Source organism: Teleopsis dalmanni, chromosome 2, assembly GCF_002237135.1.
Source record: "Teleopsis dalmanni isolate 2A chromosome 2, ASM223713v2, whole genome shotgun sequence".
Classification (NCBI taxonomy): Eukaryota; Metazoa; Arthropoda; class Insecta; order Diptera; family Diopsidae; genus Teleopsis; species Teleopsis dalmanni.
Window position 1 is genome coordinate 228647468 of NC_051847.1, and position 22206 is coordinate 228669673.

Consider the following 22206-nt stretch of genomic DNA (forward strand, 5'->3'; position numbering starts at 1 on the left):
GTGCTGCGAACTTTTCACTTTCAGCAGCAAAGTTTGAGCTCAAAACCATTTCATGACAAAGCATGCATTACTTCGGCTTCAGTGCAAGTCTGTCTGTCTTTTAAAGTTGGCTTCAAGCCTCGTATGAGCGACAGTGGCTCTATGGTAATTGCGCATGCCGGTCGGTTTTACGGTTGAAACAGTTCAGCTCGCGTCACTAAAATCACTGTGGCTTTGGAAGTAACAAAACTAAGTCGAAGGAAATATAAAATCAATTGAATTAAATCGCAGAACTGAAGCTAAAAGATTTTAATTCAAAGAAGTCAATAATTATACTAACAGTTTCAAAAAAAAAAAAAAAAAAAAAATAATAATAATTGTTAAATCAATTAGGAATGCAGCACAGTATGAGATCTAGTTTGGCATTTATATTCTGAAAAAATATATAAAAATTAAAATTGTTCAATTGTTTGTTTGGTGTGAAAATTCTTGTGCAACTTCTGCAACAATAAAAATTCGATCAAAACTGGAGGAGTTTTTTGTATTCGAGCTGCAACGATTGTTATTTAATTGTATATGTAAGTACCACACCCACTACACTGCATTGGCGTTGCAAGGTTACTGCAACCAATAACACAATAGTTGCATACCCTTCACCATCAGTTTAATAGCATAAAACTTTAAATTTTTCCTCTACTCAAACTCCACTCCACTCCACTCCACTTCCCTTCGCTTCACTCCACTCCACTCCACTCTACTCCATTCAAATTGTCGGTTGTATAATCGCAAAAGGCGAGATATCAAACGATATATACCAAATTCAAATAAAGTAAACAATGTTAATGGCCAACAGCTAACTAACCCAGATATGAAGCAATTGGTAAAAATATTGAAAAAATTGCGAAACAGGATTTACATGTTTACGACGAGGCTTAAGGTGTTCCTTGAAGAAATGGTTTAAATTGCATAATAAAATTTAAATTTTCTTTATTTAAAAAAAAAATTGGCAAAAAGTGTTCACACCTCTGCGAAATTAATAAGTGCGATGCATGCTCATTAAATACTTTAAGTGGAAAGTCAACGAGACAGAAACGCAGAAACGCAGAAACACGCATAGACTGAAGGACAGACATGCACTAAAGTGCTGTGAAGCATTTTAAAATACTTATGAACAGCTCGAGCACAGCTCTAGCACTCAGTTCAACTATCAGAGCAAATCTTCTCAGCGATGGCTAATCTACCACCGCCAAACGACACATTAACCTGTTGACGATGAGCGTCTTTTCAAGTCGCCGTGTGGCTGGAACTTTTGACAACAATGGAATAAAGAAAAAATTGTTACACTTTGTATTGTTTTGTTGCGCTGCCTTGCTTCATCTAATTTTTATTATTTATTATTATTTTTCAAATATTGCGTATAATGCATTTCAGTTTCGAAATGTTTTTGTTTATGAAAAATTTATGAAAAATATTTCAAAAATAAAAAATCGTGTCTTACACAAACGCACATGCATACTTAATGGCCACAGCAGCTCCGATGCTGTCATCGCCAGTAATTACTATATGCGTACTAACCTTGGCAGCGAATTATTTGAAATTGACCGCGAGCTGAAGTGGTCGAGCCTAAGCATGCAACCATATTGCTTCCTTATGTTGAGCAAATTACTTTAATTACTGCAGGTATTATGATTAAGTAAACTACAAGTTCTTTAAATGAATTCATTTAAAATTGAAATGTCTTAAGCTATTATGTTTATTCCGCTCAGTCGCACAAAACAAGTTACTTGGCACTGCCTTCAGTATTTCAGTATTTCAGTATTTAGCGGCAAGATTCTTATCTACACTTCAAATTAAAACTATTTCATTTACATAAATATCTTCTAAGACAAAAATTAGCAAATGTTTACATTTTTTCTTCTAATTTGTGGTCATAATGTGTGGCAATGCTAATAAATTTTACGGCCGATAGTGAAAGCCTAACTTTCATTGCCAAAGCCCGCTTCGGCTTCGTTCTACTTGATCTGCGTGTTACAATGAAGGCAGTTACAATAAAATAAATCTGTTATTTTGTCTTGTCATTTATGGGCTAGGCTGGCGAATTTAATTAGAAATGCTGAAATCTGGTTTAAAGTTTCAACAATTGTCCACCTGCCTTATGCTGACATGTCTTACCGAGTTTAGAACTAGTACAAGTTCAACTTAGGAGAGTACAAATAATTTTATTAAAACAACTTTTTGGAAATTGTCACTTTAATATATAGCACAAGTAGCAAGGAGTGAAAGAAACGAAACAGTGAATATAAAAATAATCCATTTAATATATATTTAATATATTATTTTCTTTTAATTCTAACATTCTGGATATATTGAAAGATTGAGTATTTAATTATGGACATCCACGTTTGAGTAGCTGTCACGCCTCCTCCCAAACCACACAAAAGTGTATTTTAGTTACCATCCGGAGATAACACTTGAGATAAAATATTTACAGTAAACCTGCGTGGTTGATAAAGTAGATATGGTGTATAGTTTAAAGTTTTATTTTCCCGAGCCACATAATCCGTTTGGTCCTCTTTGAAGTTCTTGATGCTTAAATGTTCGACTTGTTTTGCATTCAAACATTCAATAAAATTTAGTATATCATTCTCCAAGATAATATTCTCATCAAGTAGGGTAATTAGTTTTCTCATTTTACTTAGGTTTTATCAGAGCTCTTTATACCCAAAAATGTAGCTTAAAGAAGTAGCCTTAATTATATGAATGTATATTCCCAGTATTTTTTTGGTTATTACTTGTTAATGAATATATATGTTGCCAGTAGAGAAAATCACTGCGATCAGTAATAGATCTTTTATGCTACCGGTTTTTACATTGCCGGTACCAAAACCAAAACATTACCGATAACGTGCATCCATATATCAGTAACAGTCATAGCGTTTTGCTGAATAGAAAAATGAAGGTTCTTAAAGTCAATAGCATATATAGCAAGCAAGAAGAAAGTAAGGGAGGAAGAATTATATATATTTTATGCAATTTTTTAGTAATTGAAAGAGAAAGCTGAAAATAATAACTATTACTCAAAAAGTATTTCTAATACCTTATTACCTTTTGATGGCTAATGATAGAAATTATTCAAAACAGTTCTAGAATTAATTGTAGTGTTGTAAATGAAACTTGGAGATATATAAAATCACTTGCGCTTGTTTATTTCAGAATGGCTTCATGACATTAAGACTAAGGGTGTAAATTGTTTTAAGATCAAACATTACCAGTTAGTAAAGTGCGAGTCCCACTAAAGGCGTTACCAGCATATACAATGACAATAAAAATATTAAACTATAATTACGGTTCAATCGACCCGCCGATTTACATGTTTTTCCCCTACTGAAACAAGTAGTAGATAATAGATTTCAAACCTAGAAAATAAAAATATATAAATTTATTTAGAGGAAACATATCTGTGTAATTGTGGTATGTTAGGATTCAGGAGCATAAAAGTGAATTAAAATCTTATGTGGAAGTAGTAAAATTCGTTACTATTAAAACTAAATTTGTTGAATAAAAGAATATAACTTTTATATATACAGAATGATTGGTTCTATATGACGAATATGTAACAAATAGTGGGTATGTATTTGAATATAAACCTAGGTCGAACTGAACAAGAACGCCACAGAAAATCAAACTTTACACTCATGTTACATTAAAAAGAAATGTGACTATCATGAAGACTACAGCACCAAAGCACCAATGATCTGAAATTCAACACTAATACAATAACATCTGATATCAGTTATTGAATAGTAACTACAAATCACAGACTCGTCCGACAGTACATTATAAAAGATGTATCAACCAAATTATAATTCTAAAAGATGAGAAAAACTACCAAACGTTTACGATTTTTTTTAAAAATACGGTCAAACCTCTCTATAACGAAGTCGTTGGTGCCTACAAAGAACTTCGTTATAGAGAGGTTCAAATATATAAAAATCGCTGTGTCTTCAACAAAACTTCGTTATAGAGAGGAATTCGTTATAGGGAGGTTCGCTATAGAGAGGTTTGACTGTACCTTTTTAGAATTTATTATAAAAATAAACGAAAGTCTCACAATTTATATTATTAAGACGTATGACATCCTTAGGGACGTCAAGATTGATCCAATCAAAAAATACATAAAGGATAAAGCCCGGAAACTATTTACGAAAATGGACAGGCTTACTTGTCCGTTTTCGAATAGAATCTCAGTATGGTTACAGGTTTCTCGGGGAAGTATGTAGGTCTGAGGTCAGTTATTGCTTAGTCTGATGAAGTGATAATCCAGTCAAGGTGTAGAGAAGGGTTGGAAGAAACCTCGCAGTTAATAGAGAGTAAAAGTGCTTAAGTGCACTGAGTCAACTAGCTTCAACATAATAACAATTCATGAACACTTATTGTAGATATTTCAAGCTATTAGATATAATAAATCTTCTTTGATACAATAATAGATGCATAAAATATTTATGAAATAAATACATTTTGCAAGCATTTATGTATAATGATACATAGTATACACACTTTTAAAAACTATTTCAAATAATTTTTTTTTTGTTACAACAATTAAAGCGCAATCAAAAGCCATCAATTTTGGTTTACGGAAAAACTGAATTTGTTTTCTTAGGACCAGCATTGACCTACTGAATTTAAATGGTTATTAATGCAAAATTTTAAAAATCAAAATAAATTCATCTGATGGCGCTTTTATTAACAACTTAACAATTTCACATTCGAGCAACCTCCAATTGTGTAGTCATTACATTTATGCCATATATTATATTTTTTTGCTACGTATGTTGTTGTTACTATTGACTAAATTATGCAACAATGTGACGTACAGCAAAAAACAGAAAAAAGATAGAAAAAAAATTGCTTGCATTTTGCAAAATACCATTTCCATTAGCCACAATTAATGACATGCAACACCGTGTGTACAGTGTACACCTTATGTGACCGATACAATTAATTTTTTTCTCATTTGTTTTCAATATCAAAATGTATCTAACTAAGGCAAATAAGATACGAAACCAACAACAACAACATCAACAACAACAACAAAATGCTAAAGGCAATGTTGTTGGCAATAAATTTAAAAATAACAATTACCACGGCCGTCCACAGTCGAATCAAAGCAGTCCAAGTGAATTGTGATAACTGGAAGAAATGAAAAGCACATTAAGACTAATTATATGTATGTATGCGTGTGTGTGATAATATATAATTCATATATGTAAATAAGTTTTATGTTTTCACATATTTCATATACACATAATATTCATAATATTCAGATACTAAGATACTAAGAAACTGACTGTCAGCGCGTATGCATAAAAATGTGTTTGAAGAGGGCATAAATCATATTGCCTGTTTCAAATAGAAGTTAATGCAAATTACAAATAAATAAAAAGTAGTTATTTCCATGGGTGTTTTTAAATATTCTACTTTTAACAGTATGCAGATAATATAATATAATATAATACAAAGTAATTTAGCAAGTAGTAGTCACTCATTTCTCAGTCACTTCTGCAAACGTTTCGATTAAACAAACTTTGTTGCATTGAAATTTTTAACATTCTATGAGAATAATTTATGGCTAATCTTAAACTAAATTGAAGCACATAAATTACTTTTATAAACTAAAATAACTAATACGAGTATGTGTTATGTAGCATTTTGATAAATAAATCACATTGGGCGTAGTTGTAGTGTTGTTGAATTATAATTCCGTTTCGCTGCTTTGCCTAGTTTATCAATTTATGATCGATTAAATTGAAATTAAATTAACGTTTCGTTTATTAACTATTATTAGAACAATTACACTTTTATTAAGTAATTACAAGTAATTTAGAAAACGATTTGAATTAACGAGCGTTTACTGTGTAATTCAGAGCACACAAATGTGATCGCTATACTTGTCACTTCATATATAAAAATTCATTAGTGTAATTAAAATATTAAGATAATAAAGAGGTTTTTAGAACAGTAGTGAACTACAACAACACAAATTTCATTTTATATTATTTTAATTAATTGAATTTTTGGCTGATCTTGGAAATAATTCTTGTATTTAATTATTATTAAAAAATTTTTTGAGACTGCAAGTACCAGGAGTCGAACTCGTGTCCTGCCAAATTTGAAACTCAGAGTCAGCGCACCTTAATCAACTGACACATTTTTCTGGAGTTTTGTTACTTTGCTGTGAGAGTTTTATTAACAAACAATTTTTATTATATTGATATAAAAACAATTTTTATAATAAATTTTGCAATTAAAATAGACTTATAAAGTCTGAATGTTATGCTACTACAAAAATATCTACATTAAACTTTAACTTGTACCAGCTCAAAATGTTACGTATACGTCATGGGTTCCTTAATGCCGTCGTCGATTTGTATTTGTCAATTAAATAAAATTTTGTAACATATTTTAGTCGTCGAAATGTTTATGGAAATAATTAAGATTTATTTTTTTGACTGTTTGCTACCAATTATTATGAATCATTACTAGCCAAACAAGATCTGTGAAGAAATAGTGAAGAAAAATTTAATTTTATAACAAACATAATATAAATTTTAATTTAAATAAATTTAATCGCTTTCAATTTTATGCTTTGCTTGTCGTAATATTTAAAAAGAAAATACTTCCTTGATATGCGAATATGTACCATAAATTTTCATCAAATTATAAAGTATATAAAGATTTGAATAATTCAAATAAAAAAGATTGATTTATCCAAGTCACTGAATTATTTTAATGTTTCTTATATGTAAATATGAAGATTGCACGATTGGACGATTGCACGATTGTCTAACTAGAAAGATCAAAAACATAAAATAAAGAAGTGTTCAGCCTATTATGTGATGTCCATAATAGGCGTTAGTCAAAAACAGACATTTTTTAGTATAAGAAAAGATAGTGAATTTCATTAATAATCAAAATGTAAGAAAAATCGATTGGTAAAAATAACGTAAAAATGTGATTTAATTTGTTATAAGTAAAGTTCATTAAGAATTGTTATTAGTTTTTATAACTAATAACTTCTCATCAAAAAATATTTACAAATGCATTTCAAAGTTAAGCAACTTAACTAAATCGATCAATCTTAATAATAAGTAAGTCATTTCGTTGCTCTACTCGCAATACATATTTGTGCAGTTTTGTCAATCAAGTTTATCAATGAAAACGTTGACAAACAGACAACTTAACAAACTTGGATTTGAACTCGAAATCAATTCAATTTATTTAAGCACATCTTGTCAAACTGAAATAAAAATTAATTAATCGCCAAATATCAAAAGTACTATATGCCATATTGGTCTCTTTAGTCTTATTTATATCATTAGTCGATATCATAAAAGGTATCACATATTCCTATTTTTCGTTTAAGTAAAATTTTAATTAACGCAGCTGAGATATAATTTTTCATCTTTTCATTTTTAATATAGAAATGATACACATTTCACCAATTATTCTGAAACAATATAGATTTATACAATACTAATAACAATACTAGTAAAAAATACTAGTAACAACCCTAGTAAAAATACTAATAACAATACTAGTAACGATACTAGTGAAAAATACTAGTAACGATACTAGTGAAAAATACTAGTAACAATACTAGTAACAATACTAGTAACAATACTAGCACCAATACTATTAGCAATTGCAGTTTTCTTTGTAAATTTTTGTCTAGATCTGCTCATGAAGTAGATCAATTTAACTTTACTTAAAAGAGTCGAAATGTTAAATTAGGCTATGTAAAGAATTCCTCAATGGTTGGTTTGAAAACTGCAGTAAATTTCTTATTTCACATTGTGAATTTTACAAGACAAAATCTGTCTAATATGAATGTTGGAGAGCAAGTCTACTACAATTTATATACACACCAATTTAAGGGCATTATGCAAAAAATGGACATATAAGCAACCGATTACTCATTAATGTAAACTGATATTGCCGTAATGATATCATTTACCTGTCAGCGAGTGCTGCAGAAACTGCAGGTACCCCAGATTTGGAATAATACATTTTTTTGTTTAGTTGTTTTTCTCTGCCTTTTTTTCTTCCTATTATTGGTCATACATATTCAGATGGGTTAAGATTTGAGCTGTTTTTAGACCAATTTAACCGTAAGTCTTTGTGGGTATAGACCTGCAAGAAGTTGAATTATTTGAAATAGAAAACCTGTATGTTTGTTTACCTGGCTCACTACCAAACTTAAACTTAAAACCTTAATAAACAAATACCTCAGGAGGATTTTAAAAATTTGGTGGCACCGTACTTCTAAAAATTCCGAACTCTGGTCAATGTGCCGCCAACTTCCTGTCGCAAATAAAATCAAAAATCATAAATGGCAATGGATCGGACACACATTGAAGAAGTCACCAAACGAAGCGTTAACGTGGAATCCTCAAGGAAGCAGAAGACTTGGAAGGCTCAGGCAAACATAAAAGCGCACACTAAAGAAAGAAACCCAAGCAAGCGACCTTTGGAGAAATTAAAACCCTGGCAAGAAATCGTGGCAGTTGGCAAAGGTTAGTTATGGCCCAATGTTCCCCTATAAACGGAATGGAATGAAGAAGAAGATTTGATGAACATAAATTTCTGCAATAACCACATTAGTTACAACTTTCATGATTGTAATGATTTTTGAGGGCATAAAATGCAGGAAAAAGTCTCTATGGAAGCAACAAACATAGAAGAATTCACTTTTATATATGAATATATACCATAGATTAGGTTGCGATGAAAAATTTCAATAAAATGTAATAGCAGAGCTAATCTCAAAATAAAATCTTATTTCTTATTTAAAAAATCAATGACTCAAGCTATAAGAATTAAGTCTCATTTTTTTTGTTGGCAAAAACAGCACAAAATTCTATTCAATATATTTTTAAAGACTTTTACTTTTCATTAAGACTACAGTCCATTTTTTTTTTTGTTTTTGCATAATTTGTTCAGAAAATGATTTATTTTTACAGGTTTCAGATATTTTGTTTTGTTCACTGCACAATTACTCATAAATCATAATTTTAAACTATAAAATTATACTATGAAAGCTTCAATCTAGTTTCAATTCGTATTCAATTTCAGTTCAGCAATAATTATTTGACGAGGCTTTCAACGATGTTGTCGGCGCAGATCGTTCCACTGTTGCTCTTGGTCATTATAAGTTTCTGTAATTTCTGTAACGGTGTGCCTGAACATGACCTTCAGACTGCTAAGCAATGGAATTTAATAAACTGGAACTTCCTACCGCATGCCCCCGTGAACGATGTAAATTTTTATAACCCAAGCAACGTTGTGGCTACGGGCATTGCAATTTCGCACGATCGCATATTTTTAGCAACTCCAAAATTATTCAGCGGAGTACCGGCTACTGTTAGTTTTATGATGAAGACAGACTTTGAGGAATCTCCACTACTGCAGGTTTGTATTGCAGATTGTTTTTATAATTTTTTACTTTTAATTTTATTTTGTTGTTTTGTTTTTAGCCATATCCGGACTGGTCTTATTCGATCTCTGGCCGCACAGACTTTAATTGCAGCGATTTAATTTTGATTTCCGTTTATCGCATGCGTATCGATTCTTGCAATCGTTTATGGGTACTTGACGCTGGTGTTTCACGTTCTTTGGAAGATTTTGAAGTTACGTGTCCGCCTAAAATTCTAATTTTTGATTTGAATACTAATCAAGTACTAAGACGTGTGGACTTTCCCAACGAAATATTGCGAGGTGAATCATTGTTTACGAATCTGGTGATTGATGAAACTACATCGAGAGGAGCCAATTGTGATGATGTTTTTGTATACATTTCAGATACAGTTGAGCCAGGTGAGTAGAATAAATTATGTCAAAATGTGTTGTTAAATTGATTTAGTTTATATTCATTGTATAACCTTTATTAGCATAAAAAATGTATACTCGAAAATGCTCAAAATATTCTGTTTGCAGTGGAAATATTGCACGCAAGTTAACATTAAGTTTTTCCAATCGCAACTATGGAAAAATTAATTTAAATTGAAAAATTAAAATAAAATGAAATGAAATAAAATAAAATAAATTATTATATACAAAATTGTGTAAGCAATATAATTATATGTCTTGATTTATCTTTTTCTAGCGCTTATTGTATACGATAGCGAAAGAGATGTGACTTGGCGGCTTACGCATCCAGCCATGTTTCCTGATCCAGATTTTGCTCAATCTGAAATTTTAAACGATCGTTTTATTTTAATGGATGGTGTAGTGGGTTTAACGTTTGACAAAAAAACAAGCCTTGTTTATTTCCAACCATTGGCAACAGATCGGTAAAACATAAATACAATATATTTAAAACATAGCAATTAAATTATAATTCTTCTAAAACTAAATTTCAGTGTATTTTCCATATCCAAAGAGGTCTTACGTGCTGGTCCTATACCGCGAAACCAAGTATTACAAGTCAAATTGGTGGGTAAGAAGTCTTCACAAGGCATTGGTATGGCAATATCACCAATAGACGACAGCCTCATTTTCAGTCCAATAACGGAAACTGCAATTGCTACCTGGAATCCCACAACTAACACACACTCAATACTAGCTTTCGATCAGGATCGTTTACAGTTTGTTGCTGATATCAGTACAACGTCGTCCGAATCAAATGTTATATATGCTGTATCTTCTAAGTTCCAACGTTATTTCTTAAAGAACATAAACCCAAACGAAGCGAATTGCAGAATTTTGCGTATCGACCTCACTCCAAATACGCATAGCACCTCTTATGCATATAAACCACGTCTGTCTTCAGTTTCTGCACTAAGTAGATTTTATCATATTAATTCTGTTGATAAGTTTAAATCAGACTATTTAGATAGTCCTTTCAAAGTAGCATCGAGTTCACCATTTGACTTCGAACCAGTGGGCTTACTACAATATTCCTCTAGAAATCCCTTTACTGCTCTTAATCAAGGTGAAGCGTTCCCACCCACCAGAGCGGCTAGAAGCAATTCAGAAATCTCATTTTTGGATAATTTAAATAGTTTGCCAATGGTGGGTACTACAATTACTTCACAAACGTATCATCCCGGGCATGCGTTGAGCGAAGAGCGGATACGTAAAAGACCTGTACGTTCGTAAATTAATGAAATGAAAAATATTAAATAAAATATATACAACGCATAAACCAATACTCATAATTGTAATTAATTAATTATTCCATTTTATTTTAATTAAATTAGAATTAAAAAAAATTAATTATACGCAGTTCAATCGTTTTCTATGCGTTCATGTATATTCAGTTGAGACGTGGTAGCAAAAAATTGATTACATGATAAACACATTTTTTCCATCAATAATAGAAATTCGTTGTACCAGGCTTCATATACTTCATATTTTCTATCGCTTTGGTGGGTCCTATTACGAAATAGTTTGCGTACCTATGAATCGTAATATACAAATATTCTATGAATTATTCAACCAATCACTTCGAAATTTTGTACAATTTTGCAGCGTTTCGCATCGTTTGCGTCAGAATTGAATTTTTTCAAATTTAAATTATTTAGAAACGTTTAGTTTTTATTAAATTTTTTCTACTTAGAATCTAAATTGTTAAATAATATCGTATTGTATAAATATTGATTTAAATATATATTAATTAAACCTAAACATATCATTTTTTTAGATGTTTTTTCAGCTTCGATGAGTTCAGATTTAAACAATAAATTGCAATAATGAATTGCAAAAGAGCAATAAATTATGAATGGAGGTTGTTTTATATAGTCGTATCCGATTCTAACAATGCAAACAAAGTTTTCTCACCTTAAAAAATTTTTTAAATAACTTAAGGTTAACACTTTACTTTTTTCAAAACCACTATTATTCTTAATTACACATTTTAGGATTTGGGAACCTAAGGGCCTGTCTTTTAATGCAATATCACATCAATATCACACATCAATGTTGATTCGAGACTTGCGTGACTTTTGTATTTCACAATGCGCTCTTAGTTCAGTCTCTTAGTTAGGAGAATTTTTAGTGCCCAATAACAAGCACTAATAAGTTATTTAGTTGTACTTATTACAACTCAGCTAACATAAATGAAAAGTTATAGTTTTCAAATAAAATAAAGATATGTTTTTGTTTTTATTTTAATAATCATAATTTTAAATTGTTTTGCATTTTAATATCAAGACTTGAGTGCAATTTCAACCTTAAATACAAAAACAGGCCCTGAGGAAAATTGTCTAAAGGAAAAAATTCTTCAACATGAGATGAACAACTTTGTGAAAATAAATGAAAATAAATTAAGAATTCTATATTATTAAAATATAGCTTCAACTGCAATAATATTTCTTTATTTAATAAAGATTTTTTAACTACATGTACGAGTATAAGTTAACACATGCGTCTTCCGAATCGGGTCCTGTGCTTAATTTCATTACCGCAGTAATCATGCGATATTATTCGAATGCATGACTGCTACCGAACGGTGATCACCACTGCTAATTTATGCTGAATTTATTGCTATAGGTTTAAAACGAGAATATATGTTAAACACAGTATCAGCGAAATTAGCTGCTTGCATTAACAAGCGATGTAGTTATGCGAACGGAAGACGCTCTAGCCTTAACTCAATAACGACATCCGAGAATCGAAGGACGAAAAAGGACCCGAGTCGTTTCGTGCTCTACTTCGGCTAATCCTTCACTTCAGTGGGGCCACTGGATGGACGATGCGCTGTTCCAACGTCCCACAATATATATATACACTATCAAACACAAAAACTGCTTTGAGCTTCTTGCATTCAGTTCAATCTACATCTAAAACGCCTTTTGACTCTAAATGTCTTAATTAAATGTCAACTCAGTTAAAAATTTCGCGCTTCTCTGCTAATGGTGGCAGAGATATCACAGTAAATTACAAGGAAGATGAGGTTGAAAGGCGGCGTACATGAGAAACATATCCGAAACATCTTAAAAATCGCAGCATCATGTGAACAATTATTGAAGTCTTTCTAGATTAATCAGTTATACTGATTACTGAATTACTCTAATCTCGTTGAGAAATAATATTAATTAAACTCTAATAAAACGAAGTTACATAGGAAGTAAAAGTCTAGGTACATATCGAAGTTATGCAGTATTCTCTCTTTCTCTATCGAGAACTAAGTAAATAAAATTGTAAAAAGTAGATAAAATTGATTTTTTAAAGTAGTTTTTAGAACAGCAGTGAATTACAACAAGAAAAATTTAATTTTTTATTATTTTAATTAACTGAATTTTTGGTTGATCATACAGTTGTTTCGCATATTGCCAAATACCCACCATCAGTGGTCTTGAAAATATTTCTTGTATTTAATTATTCGTAAATAATTTTCTGAGAATGCAAATACCAGGAATAGAACTCATGTCCTGCCAAATTTGAAGCTCAGAGTCAGCGCTCCTTAACCAATTGACCCAAAGCCGTACTTGACTTTTATGTTCACACATTTTTCCGGAGTTTTGTTATTTTGCTATGAAAGAATGAAAGAACAAATTCACTTGCTGTGTTTATATTAGAACGAAATCATAGACCATAGATTCTTCATATATTCTTTCTTATGTATAGAACCTGATCTAGGAACGTAATACTGAGATTTTTTAATAAATATCAACTTTGTTAAAAAATTTACTAAAACTTATTTTAAGGATTGGAAAAACCATTACATTACTTGCCGGAGATAACTTGCAAGTGAAAAATTTAAATGTTTAAGATATGAAAATATTGTTTGTGTAAATATTATATTTTAGGTACAGACTTATATACAATAAATCTTAAATTTATGTTTAGTGCTTTAAGAGAACTAACGTGAACCCCAATTGATCGAATGGGAGGCATGGCACATACAACCCCTTGACTTTTAATAGATTTACGTTTATCACAATTAATTAATATTAATTGTTTCGTTACCACTTTATGTAAATATAGATTCAGTATCCAACCTGTCAGAGACAAATTGATTGATATCCTTTGAATGTAGAAGACATTTGAAATATTATAATTTATTGCACTAATAATAAGTGAGTCATTAGTTGTAGTATAATTTGTAATTAGTAGTTCTAGATTGTTAAAAATCAATTAAAATTATCACTGCTTGGTATAATGAATGTTGTATAAATAAGGAATTTTCAAACAATAACTTCGAAATTTATTAGCATTTAAAAGAATTGTGTAAATCTAAATGATAGTCTTTTTATCACTGAATAGTAATTGCTTAAGTGTTAAAAATGAAACAATAAAAAAAAATTCTATTAATATTTGTGCTTCTGAATATTTATATAATTTTAAAATATTTTCACGCCTTTCCACACTTAGTCAACTTTCGACTTTTTATCAATGACTGAACTAATCTGTTGCTGAATTTTAATATCCATGAATATGCCAAACTCAATAGAATAAACAAAACAAACAACAATTTTTATTTAATTTATGACTTATCATCGTTTGGGGTTTAAGCTTTATGCAAATCGGTGGAATATGTAAGTTAATTTCATTTATCAGCGGCTTTAAGCCAACAAACTAAATAAATAGCAACAGAACTAAGAACGACAGTAACGATATTTGCAGGCAGTCAGGCAGCAAACATCTTCGCATCTGTTCGCATCAGATACAATAGTGGAAATCCCATACTCATTCCTCTTCACGGCGATTTTTTACGAAATCATTCCGGCATAGTTTGTACTCGCGTCAACACCGAATTTCATACTAAAGCGGCGCTTACAGTGGTGACTTAAATCTTGAATCTCAAATCTATATAGTAGGTAAATAGTTGGTAAAATGAAAAAAAAACTTAATGAGAATAAAATAAATATTTATGTAATAACTAACAACCAACATTGTTATTATAGAGAGTGACAAAAAATTTATTTCAATTTATATAAATTAGCGCACAAATTTGAAAATATCTGAGCTGGACTTACGTTAGTCGAAATCACTTATATACATTTCACATATGAATTTATATACTCTATTGCTGATTGCTGATTACGTATTAAACCGTAAGACGTAAGCCGATTTAATCTTTGTATTAACAATAATAATTAGCATTAAAATTAATATCTAAAATCACCGCTTTACCGAACAAATAACAGGTTCACCAATAGAATATGAAGAAAGAGCGACATCATCTTCGATTATTTTAATAATAATAGCAGCAGAATAATAATAAATTTATAAAACTTTAATTCGTTTTACTCTGTGTACAGTGTACAGTGGCAACAAAAAATCCGGAAAAAAATTACTTTAAATATTTCAAGCTTCTTAAAAACCAAAACAAAAGGATTTTGATAATTCTTAGTAAAAGTACTTTCGAGTTCTACTACGGGATTTCCGCGAAAGGTGCTTTGTGTAGAGACACATTTTCAAATTCAAGTGTTCATAATTACATGCAAGTATTTAACGAAACGTGACAAGATTTAATTGAAATCCGCAAATATTTTCCCAATTTAAATAAATTAAATGAAGTCACCTTCAGGTGAGATAAAAGCAAAAAGCATTAAATAAGTATGGAACCTTCTGTGTAAACGCGTCCAGTTTATTTGCGAACATTTTCGGTCAAAACCTTGTGCTAAAAAAACAACTGCTGCAAACATACAGTGTTTTTTGAATTGATAAAATCATATCCACAGATTATTTAAACAAAACAAAAGTAAATATTTAAGCTCATCTAAGTATGTACTCGTATACATACAGATATGTGTATATATCCAGATATCTTAAAAATAATTCTTGTTTGAACATACATTAAGAGTGAATTTTAAGCAGTAAATTAGTATATTTCTGGTTTAAATAAAAACCACAAATGGACATTAGTATCTACGAAAGTGAAATAAATTAGATATTCGGAACTGCTCTATAAAAAATATTAACTAAAAAATAAAAAACACTTTTTTGATTCAATATTTTTTTACTGCAAATCTTCCTTCTATGGAGTGAGCATAGATTAAATCAGAAAACTGTAAAACTAACTATATATCTCTTCAATAATAACAATGTACTCAACTTTTTTCTCATTTATCTTTCCATTTTTTTTTTTGTAAAGTTATGTTATATATTGTAAAGTTATAAAATTTTCTCGTCGATACATATTAATCCGTCCATCATCTTTCATACCTAGTGTAATATTTAAATTATATTTGTCTTATCTGATGTCTCTGCTACTTATTGTATATATTATAATTTATTTATTTTTATTGTATTCAAAACAAAAGCGTTTAATATTTACAAGTACTAATTACTCTCGGCTAAAGCAAATTATACCCGGCTTCAAGTCATATACTGGCTATAACAGCTTTTCATTAACAAAAGCATAAACATGAGAAAAATTATTTAAACTCTTATCTCTTAATCGTACTCTAAACTTTGTTTTAAAGCATAGAATTCTTTTGAATATCTCTTACCAGAACTGATTGTGTCTTCATTACTTCACTCAGACGAATTTTCAAGGTGTCTGGTATTCTATCGCCAGCGTTTTTCCATTTTTGTAATAAAATTTTTGTTGTCAAAAAATTTCTCATCACTTATTATGTATCCTTAATCTATCTTTAAAATGTTTACAGAATGTTAACAGATATTTTTAAACAGATTAAACACATTGTTATTATAATTTTTTGTTTAATTACATTTTTAATATTTTTTTAAACACCACCTTAAATACTTTCCGCCACCTTTCTATTATAATTTTCCGTAAATGATTTTTCGCCAATTGGCTCGCTTGCTAATTGCTTTGAATAAATTAATTGTATCTGCTTTACTGATATTTATACTGTAGCACGTGCTAATAAATTAAAATTTTAATACATCTCAAAAACTGAATTTATTTATGTAAATTAATAATAAACTTGTTTCTCTCTACGTCCCTCCCCACTTCAAGTTCTCTAATCACATTTTCTCGTATCATCAAAACTTGTTCCCGAGCAGGAGTGCGCAGTTGTTATCTGCATTTAGAAGTGCATTAGTATAGAAGTGCATTAATTTTTGCAAAAATTAATTTGACACAAATCCCCTTTACATATAAACAGCTTTCCTAAGTATAACGGAAGTGCACCATATTTAAATTCAATCAAATTGAATTGATAAGCAGCGCTTCCTCGACATAAATATATATGTAAAAGCGTCACTAAATATTCCGAAATTAATTAAACAATGACATATAAACACAATGCCACAATAAAAGTCAGATACGGATACGGCATTTAGGTCCGCTGCTGCATAATGAACCTTCGGAAAGCACTTCGCTTTCTATCACACCTCATCCGCAAGAACTCATACACCGCGTAGAATCCACACTTAACTCAAGGAATGGTAGATAAGCTTTGCGGTATTTCATTTCAAAAATACCCGAGTGTGTTTTTTATGATTAATTATTATGAATTAATGAATTATTATTAAAAAATTTTAAGCATAAATTTTTATAATATTTTTTCTTTCTGTTATTTATAAATTTAGTGTGATTCACTTTTAAACTAAAATATTAAAAATTTTTTATTTTTTCTACACAAAAGTCTAGATTCTTTCGATTTATATATATATATAAACTATCAATGACTATTTTTAGCTCAAATTTCAGCGGTATTTGCTGATTCTATTCTATATCAAAGTTCATTTTTATTGGATTTATTCTATATCTCCACTCATTCATACATTCATATATAAAGATCGAGAAACTTTCTGATACATTGGGCTTATCATGTAATGAGAATGATTGCTACCCAATAATAATAACAATGGTAACAATGTGGCAATGTCACAAGAAGACACTCCCGCATTGGAGTGATCATGGCATATCAGACGTAGGAATATTATAAATTACTGATTCAACGGCATTGGCCGTCAGTAGATAGAAGTGGTTACGTATAATGGCACACGCAAAAATTAAAGCCCACTTAGAGTTCTCACACAAAACTGATCTTGCCAACATCAGTAAAGAGATTTATTGTTTTAAGTATTTTTACAAATCGTTACATTATAAATTATATAACGTCAACATTTTATTGTTGTATCTAACTCTCAATCTAAAAAAGAACCTGAGATACTTGTATAATAAATGCTCTACAGTTTCCTCTGCTATCATATTTCGCCATTAGCTTTCATTATCAAGTCTCTACTTGTGATAACAGAGATTAGCAGGTTGACACTATGTTAAAAGCAAAGCCTCTATCACTTTGTGGGAAGCCGTTAATACCCAAAATTATGCACCTATTATCTAATAGGTGAGTTTACACTGGAGCTATTTAATAGAGTTAATCAATTTATTTTATTAAATTAATATTAGAAATTAATTTATAAATAGTATTTGAACACCTCGGTAAGCTAAACAGCTTAAAGCGCTTGATTTAATCAAAATGATTGAGCACTTATTATTATATTGACCCAAGGGTTAGTCTTATGTTGAGCTTTTTCCGAATTAGTGCATCTGTGCACTTTTACTATATGATGACTGGGGGATTTCTGCAAAGTCCCACATATCTCACTGACTAATTTGAGTATTCTTCATAATCTTCGTTATTATTCAATGATTGATCTAAGATCTGCGTACCGCCCCGTGCGGTTAGTGATTACTCTGAGATTAAATAATGCTAAGTAGGGCAGCCGTCGGTTTTCGCATATCGCTTCAGAGCTCTGTCCCTGATGTATTTTTTGCCTAATGGTGACATATATCTATATATCATATATCTATTAGGCTATACCACTTGGTTTAGCAGAGGCAAGGTTAGGGAGATATATGTCACCACTAGCCATAATTTGGCAGTTTTGGGATATGTTCACCCGCAAAAATATATAAAAAATTGATCAAGGGTTAGTACCGTATCGAAAAAGTGTCGATATAATGCTTTTTTAAACTATAACATATTGCATATTTTACATAAAAACACTTTTCACTAACTTGAACCAATACATGATAATAGTAATCTATACAGTATAAATAGTACTATATTAAGTTACGAGTCCACAACTATCAGTTTTGAAGATATAGCACTAGTATAAACAAATTTAGGAAAATGGAGTTAATAGGTAATTTTAAATGAAATTTATTCGTTGTGTTTTTCCTTCAATAAATTATGTTTGTTACGACCCTGCACGATTCTTATCGGAATATGACGTTTCTTATTAAGTAAACTCTGTGCTTGACCTTTTTAAAATTTGTTGTTTAGACAGTAAAAATAATAAAATTCACAAATTCAATTCAAAGAAATACAAGACTTTAATAATATTTACTCATCAACGACTTGGAAAGCCCTTAAAAAAATTTTTATATTATTTTTATATTATAAATGTTTTTGTTATTAATCGTTTTTGTTTTTTTACTTAAATATTTTTCTATGTGAATTTTTGGAATGTTCTTAGAATTGAGTTACGATTATAGAATATATAAATACTATAGAATAAATCATTGAAATCTTTAAGGAACTTCTAGTAGTTGTAAACATTCTGAAATATAATTACCATACGTGTTATTTCATCGTTATATAAAATATTCTATCTGATATCTCCATATATTTTGAGGAGCAATACAATATCAATAGATTGTAAATAATTTTGTAACAGAATGATATTGTCGTATTAATTTAAATTCCCTAACTGTCATTTGCAACAAAAAGGTTAAAACGCTTACCATATGTTAGTACCAGTACACCCCAGTATTAGTAACCGGAGTCAACCAGCAAATAAATAATTGTCAGTAATTTCGTTATGTACAAAGTAATATAAGCAATTAAGTATTATTTAGTCGGATATTTCTCTAAAAAGAAATATAACTTATTCGTACATTTCCTTCGCAAATCCACATCGAAAAAAGAATCACCCCACGTATGTTGTAGAGTACTAAGCTTATTACATTGAAATGAAGCACTCATTTTTAGTTAATGTGATTAATATAAAAAATTTTAAGAATCTTAAAAAATTTTTTCATTTTTTAATTACTTAATATTTTGACAAATTCTTTTCCTTTGCTGTTTAGGAAATAACATTTCAGTATGTATAATATCAGAGTGGCAGTAATGTTGGTTTATATGTTCTGCTTGGTGTTAGTAGCGAATTGCTATGGACTAAATCCATCCAATCCATTAAGGAACGACATTGAAGTTGTTTACCAATGGAAAGTACTTGAGTACGGGTTTCCAACCGAAACTGATCGTCAAACTGCCATAGCAAATGGAAATTTAGTAGCAATTAATGGAGTGCCAATCGATGTTATGCCTGTATATTGTACGTTAATATATAGAAAAAAAATTGTAAAAAAATTGTAATGTATTCATTTTCATTATAGCAAAATCGAACTCCAGACTATTTGTTACCATACCACGGTTCCAAGGTGGAATACCCTATTCACTAGCCACGGTAATTGCTCGTAATCGTGGAGGCCCGATTTTACAGCCTTATCCGAGCTATGATTTGCACAATAGTCATGGAACAAATTGTGATGGCATCACATCGGCTTTCAGAGTTGCGGTTAGTAAATGTTTAACCCTTATTAATATCAAAGAATAGTACACATTAGAGGATTAAACACTTACACCTTTTTATTTGCAGTTGAATGAATGCAATCAAATGTGGGTAATCGATTCGGGCATAATTGGCAGTGAACAAATGTGTCCACCACAGCTGCTGCTGTTTGACTTAAACACAGATACACTATTACATCGATTTCGTTTTGCTAATAATACTTACATACCCAGCGCTTCGTTATTTATAACGCCCGTTTCGGTTGTAAGCGATCCACCGCCACGTGGAAGTTGTAAAAATTCCATGGTTTATGTGGCTGATGTTTCCTACCATGGACTTGTTATATACAATTATGCACAAAATATGGCTTGGCGTGCAGAAAATAAATTTATGTACCCTGACCCTGATTATGGCACACATACCATTGCTGGCGAAAGTTTCAATCTCATGGATGGCATATTTGGTATGGCCAGCGATAAGAAAAATTTGTATTTCCATCCTTTAGCCAGCAAATCGGAGTATTCAGTGCCGTTAAGTGTATTAGATAATCGTGCTAATTGGGAAAATAATTTAGAATCTTCACCAAATGAGTTCAGATCATTGGGCAAAAGAAATAGCGAATGTGCTGCAGAGGCAATTGATAGTATAGGAAATATCTACGGCGTCACACTTAATCCAATCAAATTGTTAAGTTGGAATGTTAACACACCTTATCAAGCAAAATATTTCCGAGAATTCCTGTAGGACCAGAAATTATCTTTTGAATTTTGTAAGTGAATGAAAGTTGTTGAAAAATAAATGAAGGCTCACGAGAGTAACTTGTGGATGATTTCCTGAATAGATTTTCAGGTAAAAATGTATTTATTTTTATATTATTAAAAAATATATTTAATATGATTTTTATTTCAGAAAATTGCAACTGGCACCCAGAATCCAAATGAGATCAACTTCCGCATATTGAAACTCCCACTTGGAAATCTACAGAATGGTTTCGGTTTTAATGCACCCAACGGAGACTTGCATAACAAATTGGTTTTTAATTAGAAGTCTGTTTATATTCTTTTGTTTTAAGTGTATATTTTATTTTATCTAATCTAAGTTTTATACATTAATTGTCAGCTATAATTTAAGCACAGAAATTCCAAATGTTGCTAATACCAATTATAATAAATAATACTTTACATATTTTTTAACAATAAAATATTAAAATTATTAAGAAAAATAATTAAATTAAGAGAGAATACCGGATAACAAGCATATATATATACAAATGTTACTCAGTCTTATAGGTAGGTACTCATGACCGCAACGAGTTATAGGAATTATGCACTAACCTAAAGCAAAAAAATTTTGTCAACTAAATGTTGACTTTGTTTACAGTAAAAATTTGGTTAATGACCTACCAGAAAAATGAATTATCACTTTACACCCAAATAAAGGCAATAACACGATGTTAGAGAACAACAAACCAAATTAAAAAGAGAAAGTATGAATGACTTAGCAGTTTAGAGAACTCGCCCACTTGATCCGAAATGTCAAAATTTGGCATAGTTACTCGTAAACTACTTTAAATGTCAGCGGAACACTAACTGGTTCAATCTATGCTCTTTGCACAACTATCCGCCGATAGTATCTTCAATTCCAAAACCAAAGGAGAAGAGTGTAGATCGATAATGAATTACGGCATAGGGTGCTGCGTACGCTTATTGCACCGGTTCGGGTTTG

General features: G+C 30.5%; 2 protein-coding genes across 2 annotated transcripts; both read left to right on the top strand.

Annotated features, from left to right (window-relative positions):
- The first annotated feature begins 344 nt into the window (after nucleotides 1-344).
- Nucleotides 345-11593, top strand: LOC119678173 (major royal jelly protein 1-like). Its single transcript, XM_038089874.1, has 5 exons — nucleotides 345-557; nucleotides 9112-9447; nucleotides 9513-9852; nucleotides 10142-10328; nucleotides 10398-11593. The coding sequence occupies exons 2-5, from the start codon at nucleotides 9145-9147 to the stop codon at nucleotides 11134-11136; spliced, it is 1569 nt and encodes a 522-aa protein (XP_037945802.1). The 5' UTR covers nucleotides 345-557; nucleotides 9112-9144; the 3' UTR covers nucleotides 11137-11593.
- A 3014-nt stretch (nucleotides 11594-14607) lies between these two features.
- Nucleotides 14608-21225, top strand: LOC119676897 (major royal jelly protein 3-like). The gene is made up of 4 exons (XM_038088166.1): nucleotides 14608-14794; nucleotides 19997-20244; nucleotides 20306-20487; nucleotides 20569-21225. The coding sequence occupies exons 2-4, from the start codon at nucleotides 20013-20015 to the stop codon at nucleotides 21223-21225; spliced, it is 1071 nt and encodes a 356-aa protein (XP_037944094.1). The 5' UTR covers nucleotides 14608-14794; nucleotides 19997-20012.
- The last annotated feature ends 981 nt before the right edge of the window (nucleotides 21226-22206 follow it).

Bases quoted from the DNA above. Each gene is read 5' to 3' on its own strand.
- LOC119676897 (XM_038088166.1), top strand. From the start codon at position 20,013: ATGTATAATATCAGAGTGGCAGTAATGTTGGTTTATATGTTCTGCTTG. The intron at 20,245-20,305 runs GTACGTTAATAT...TTTTCATTATAG, and splicing joins CGATGTTATGCCTGTATATT to CAAAATCGAACTCCAGACTA. The intron at 20,488-20,568 runs GTTAGTAAATGT...TTTTATTTGCAG, and splicing joins CATCGGCTTTCAGAGTTGCG to TTGAATGAATGCAATCAAAT.
- LOC119678173 (XM_038089874.1), top strand. From the start codon at position 9,145: ATGTTGTCGGCGCAGATCGTTCCACTGTTGCTCTTGGTCATTATAAGT. The intron at 9,448-9,512 runs GTTTGTATTGCA...TTTTGTTTTTAG, and splicing joins AGGAATCTCCACTACTGCAG to CCATATCCGGACTGGTCTTA. The intron at 9,853-10,141 runs GTGAGTAGAATA...ATCTTTTTCTAG, and splicing joins TTCAGATACAGTTGAGCCAG to CGCTTATTGTATACGATAGC.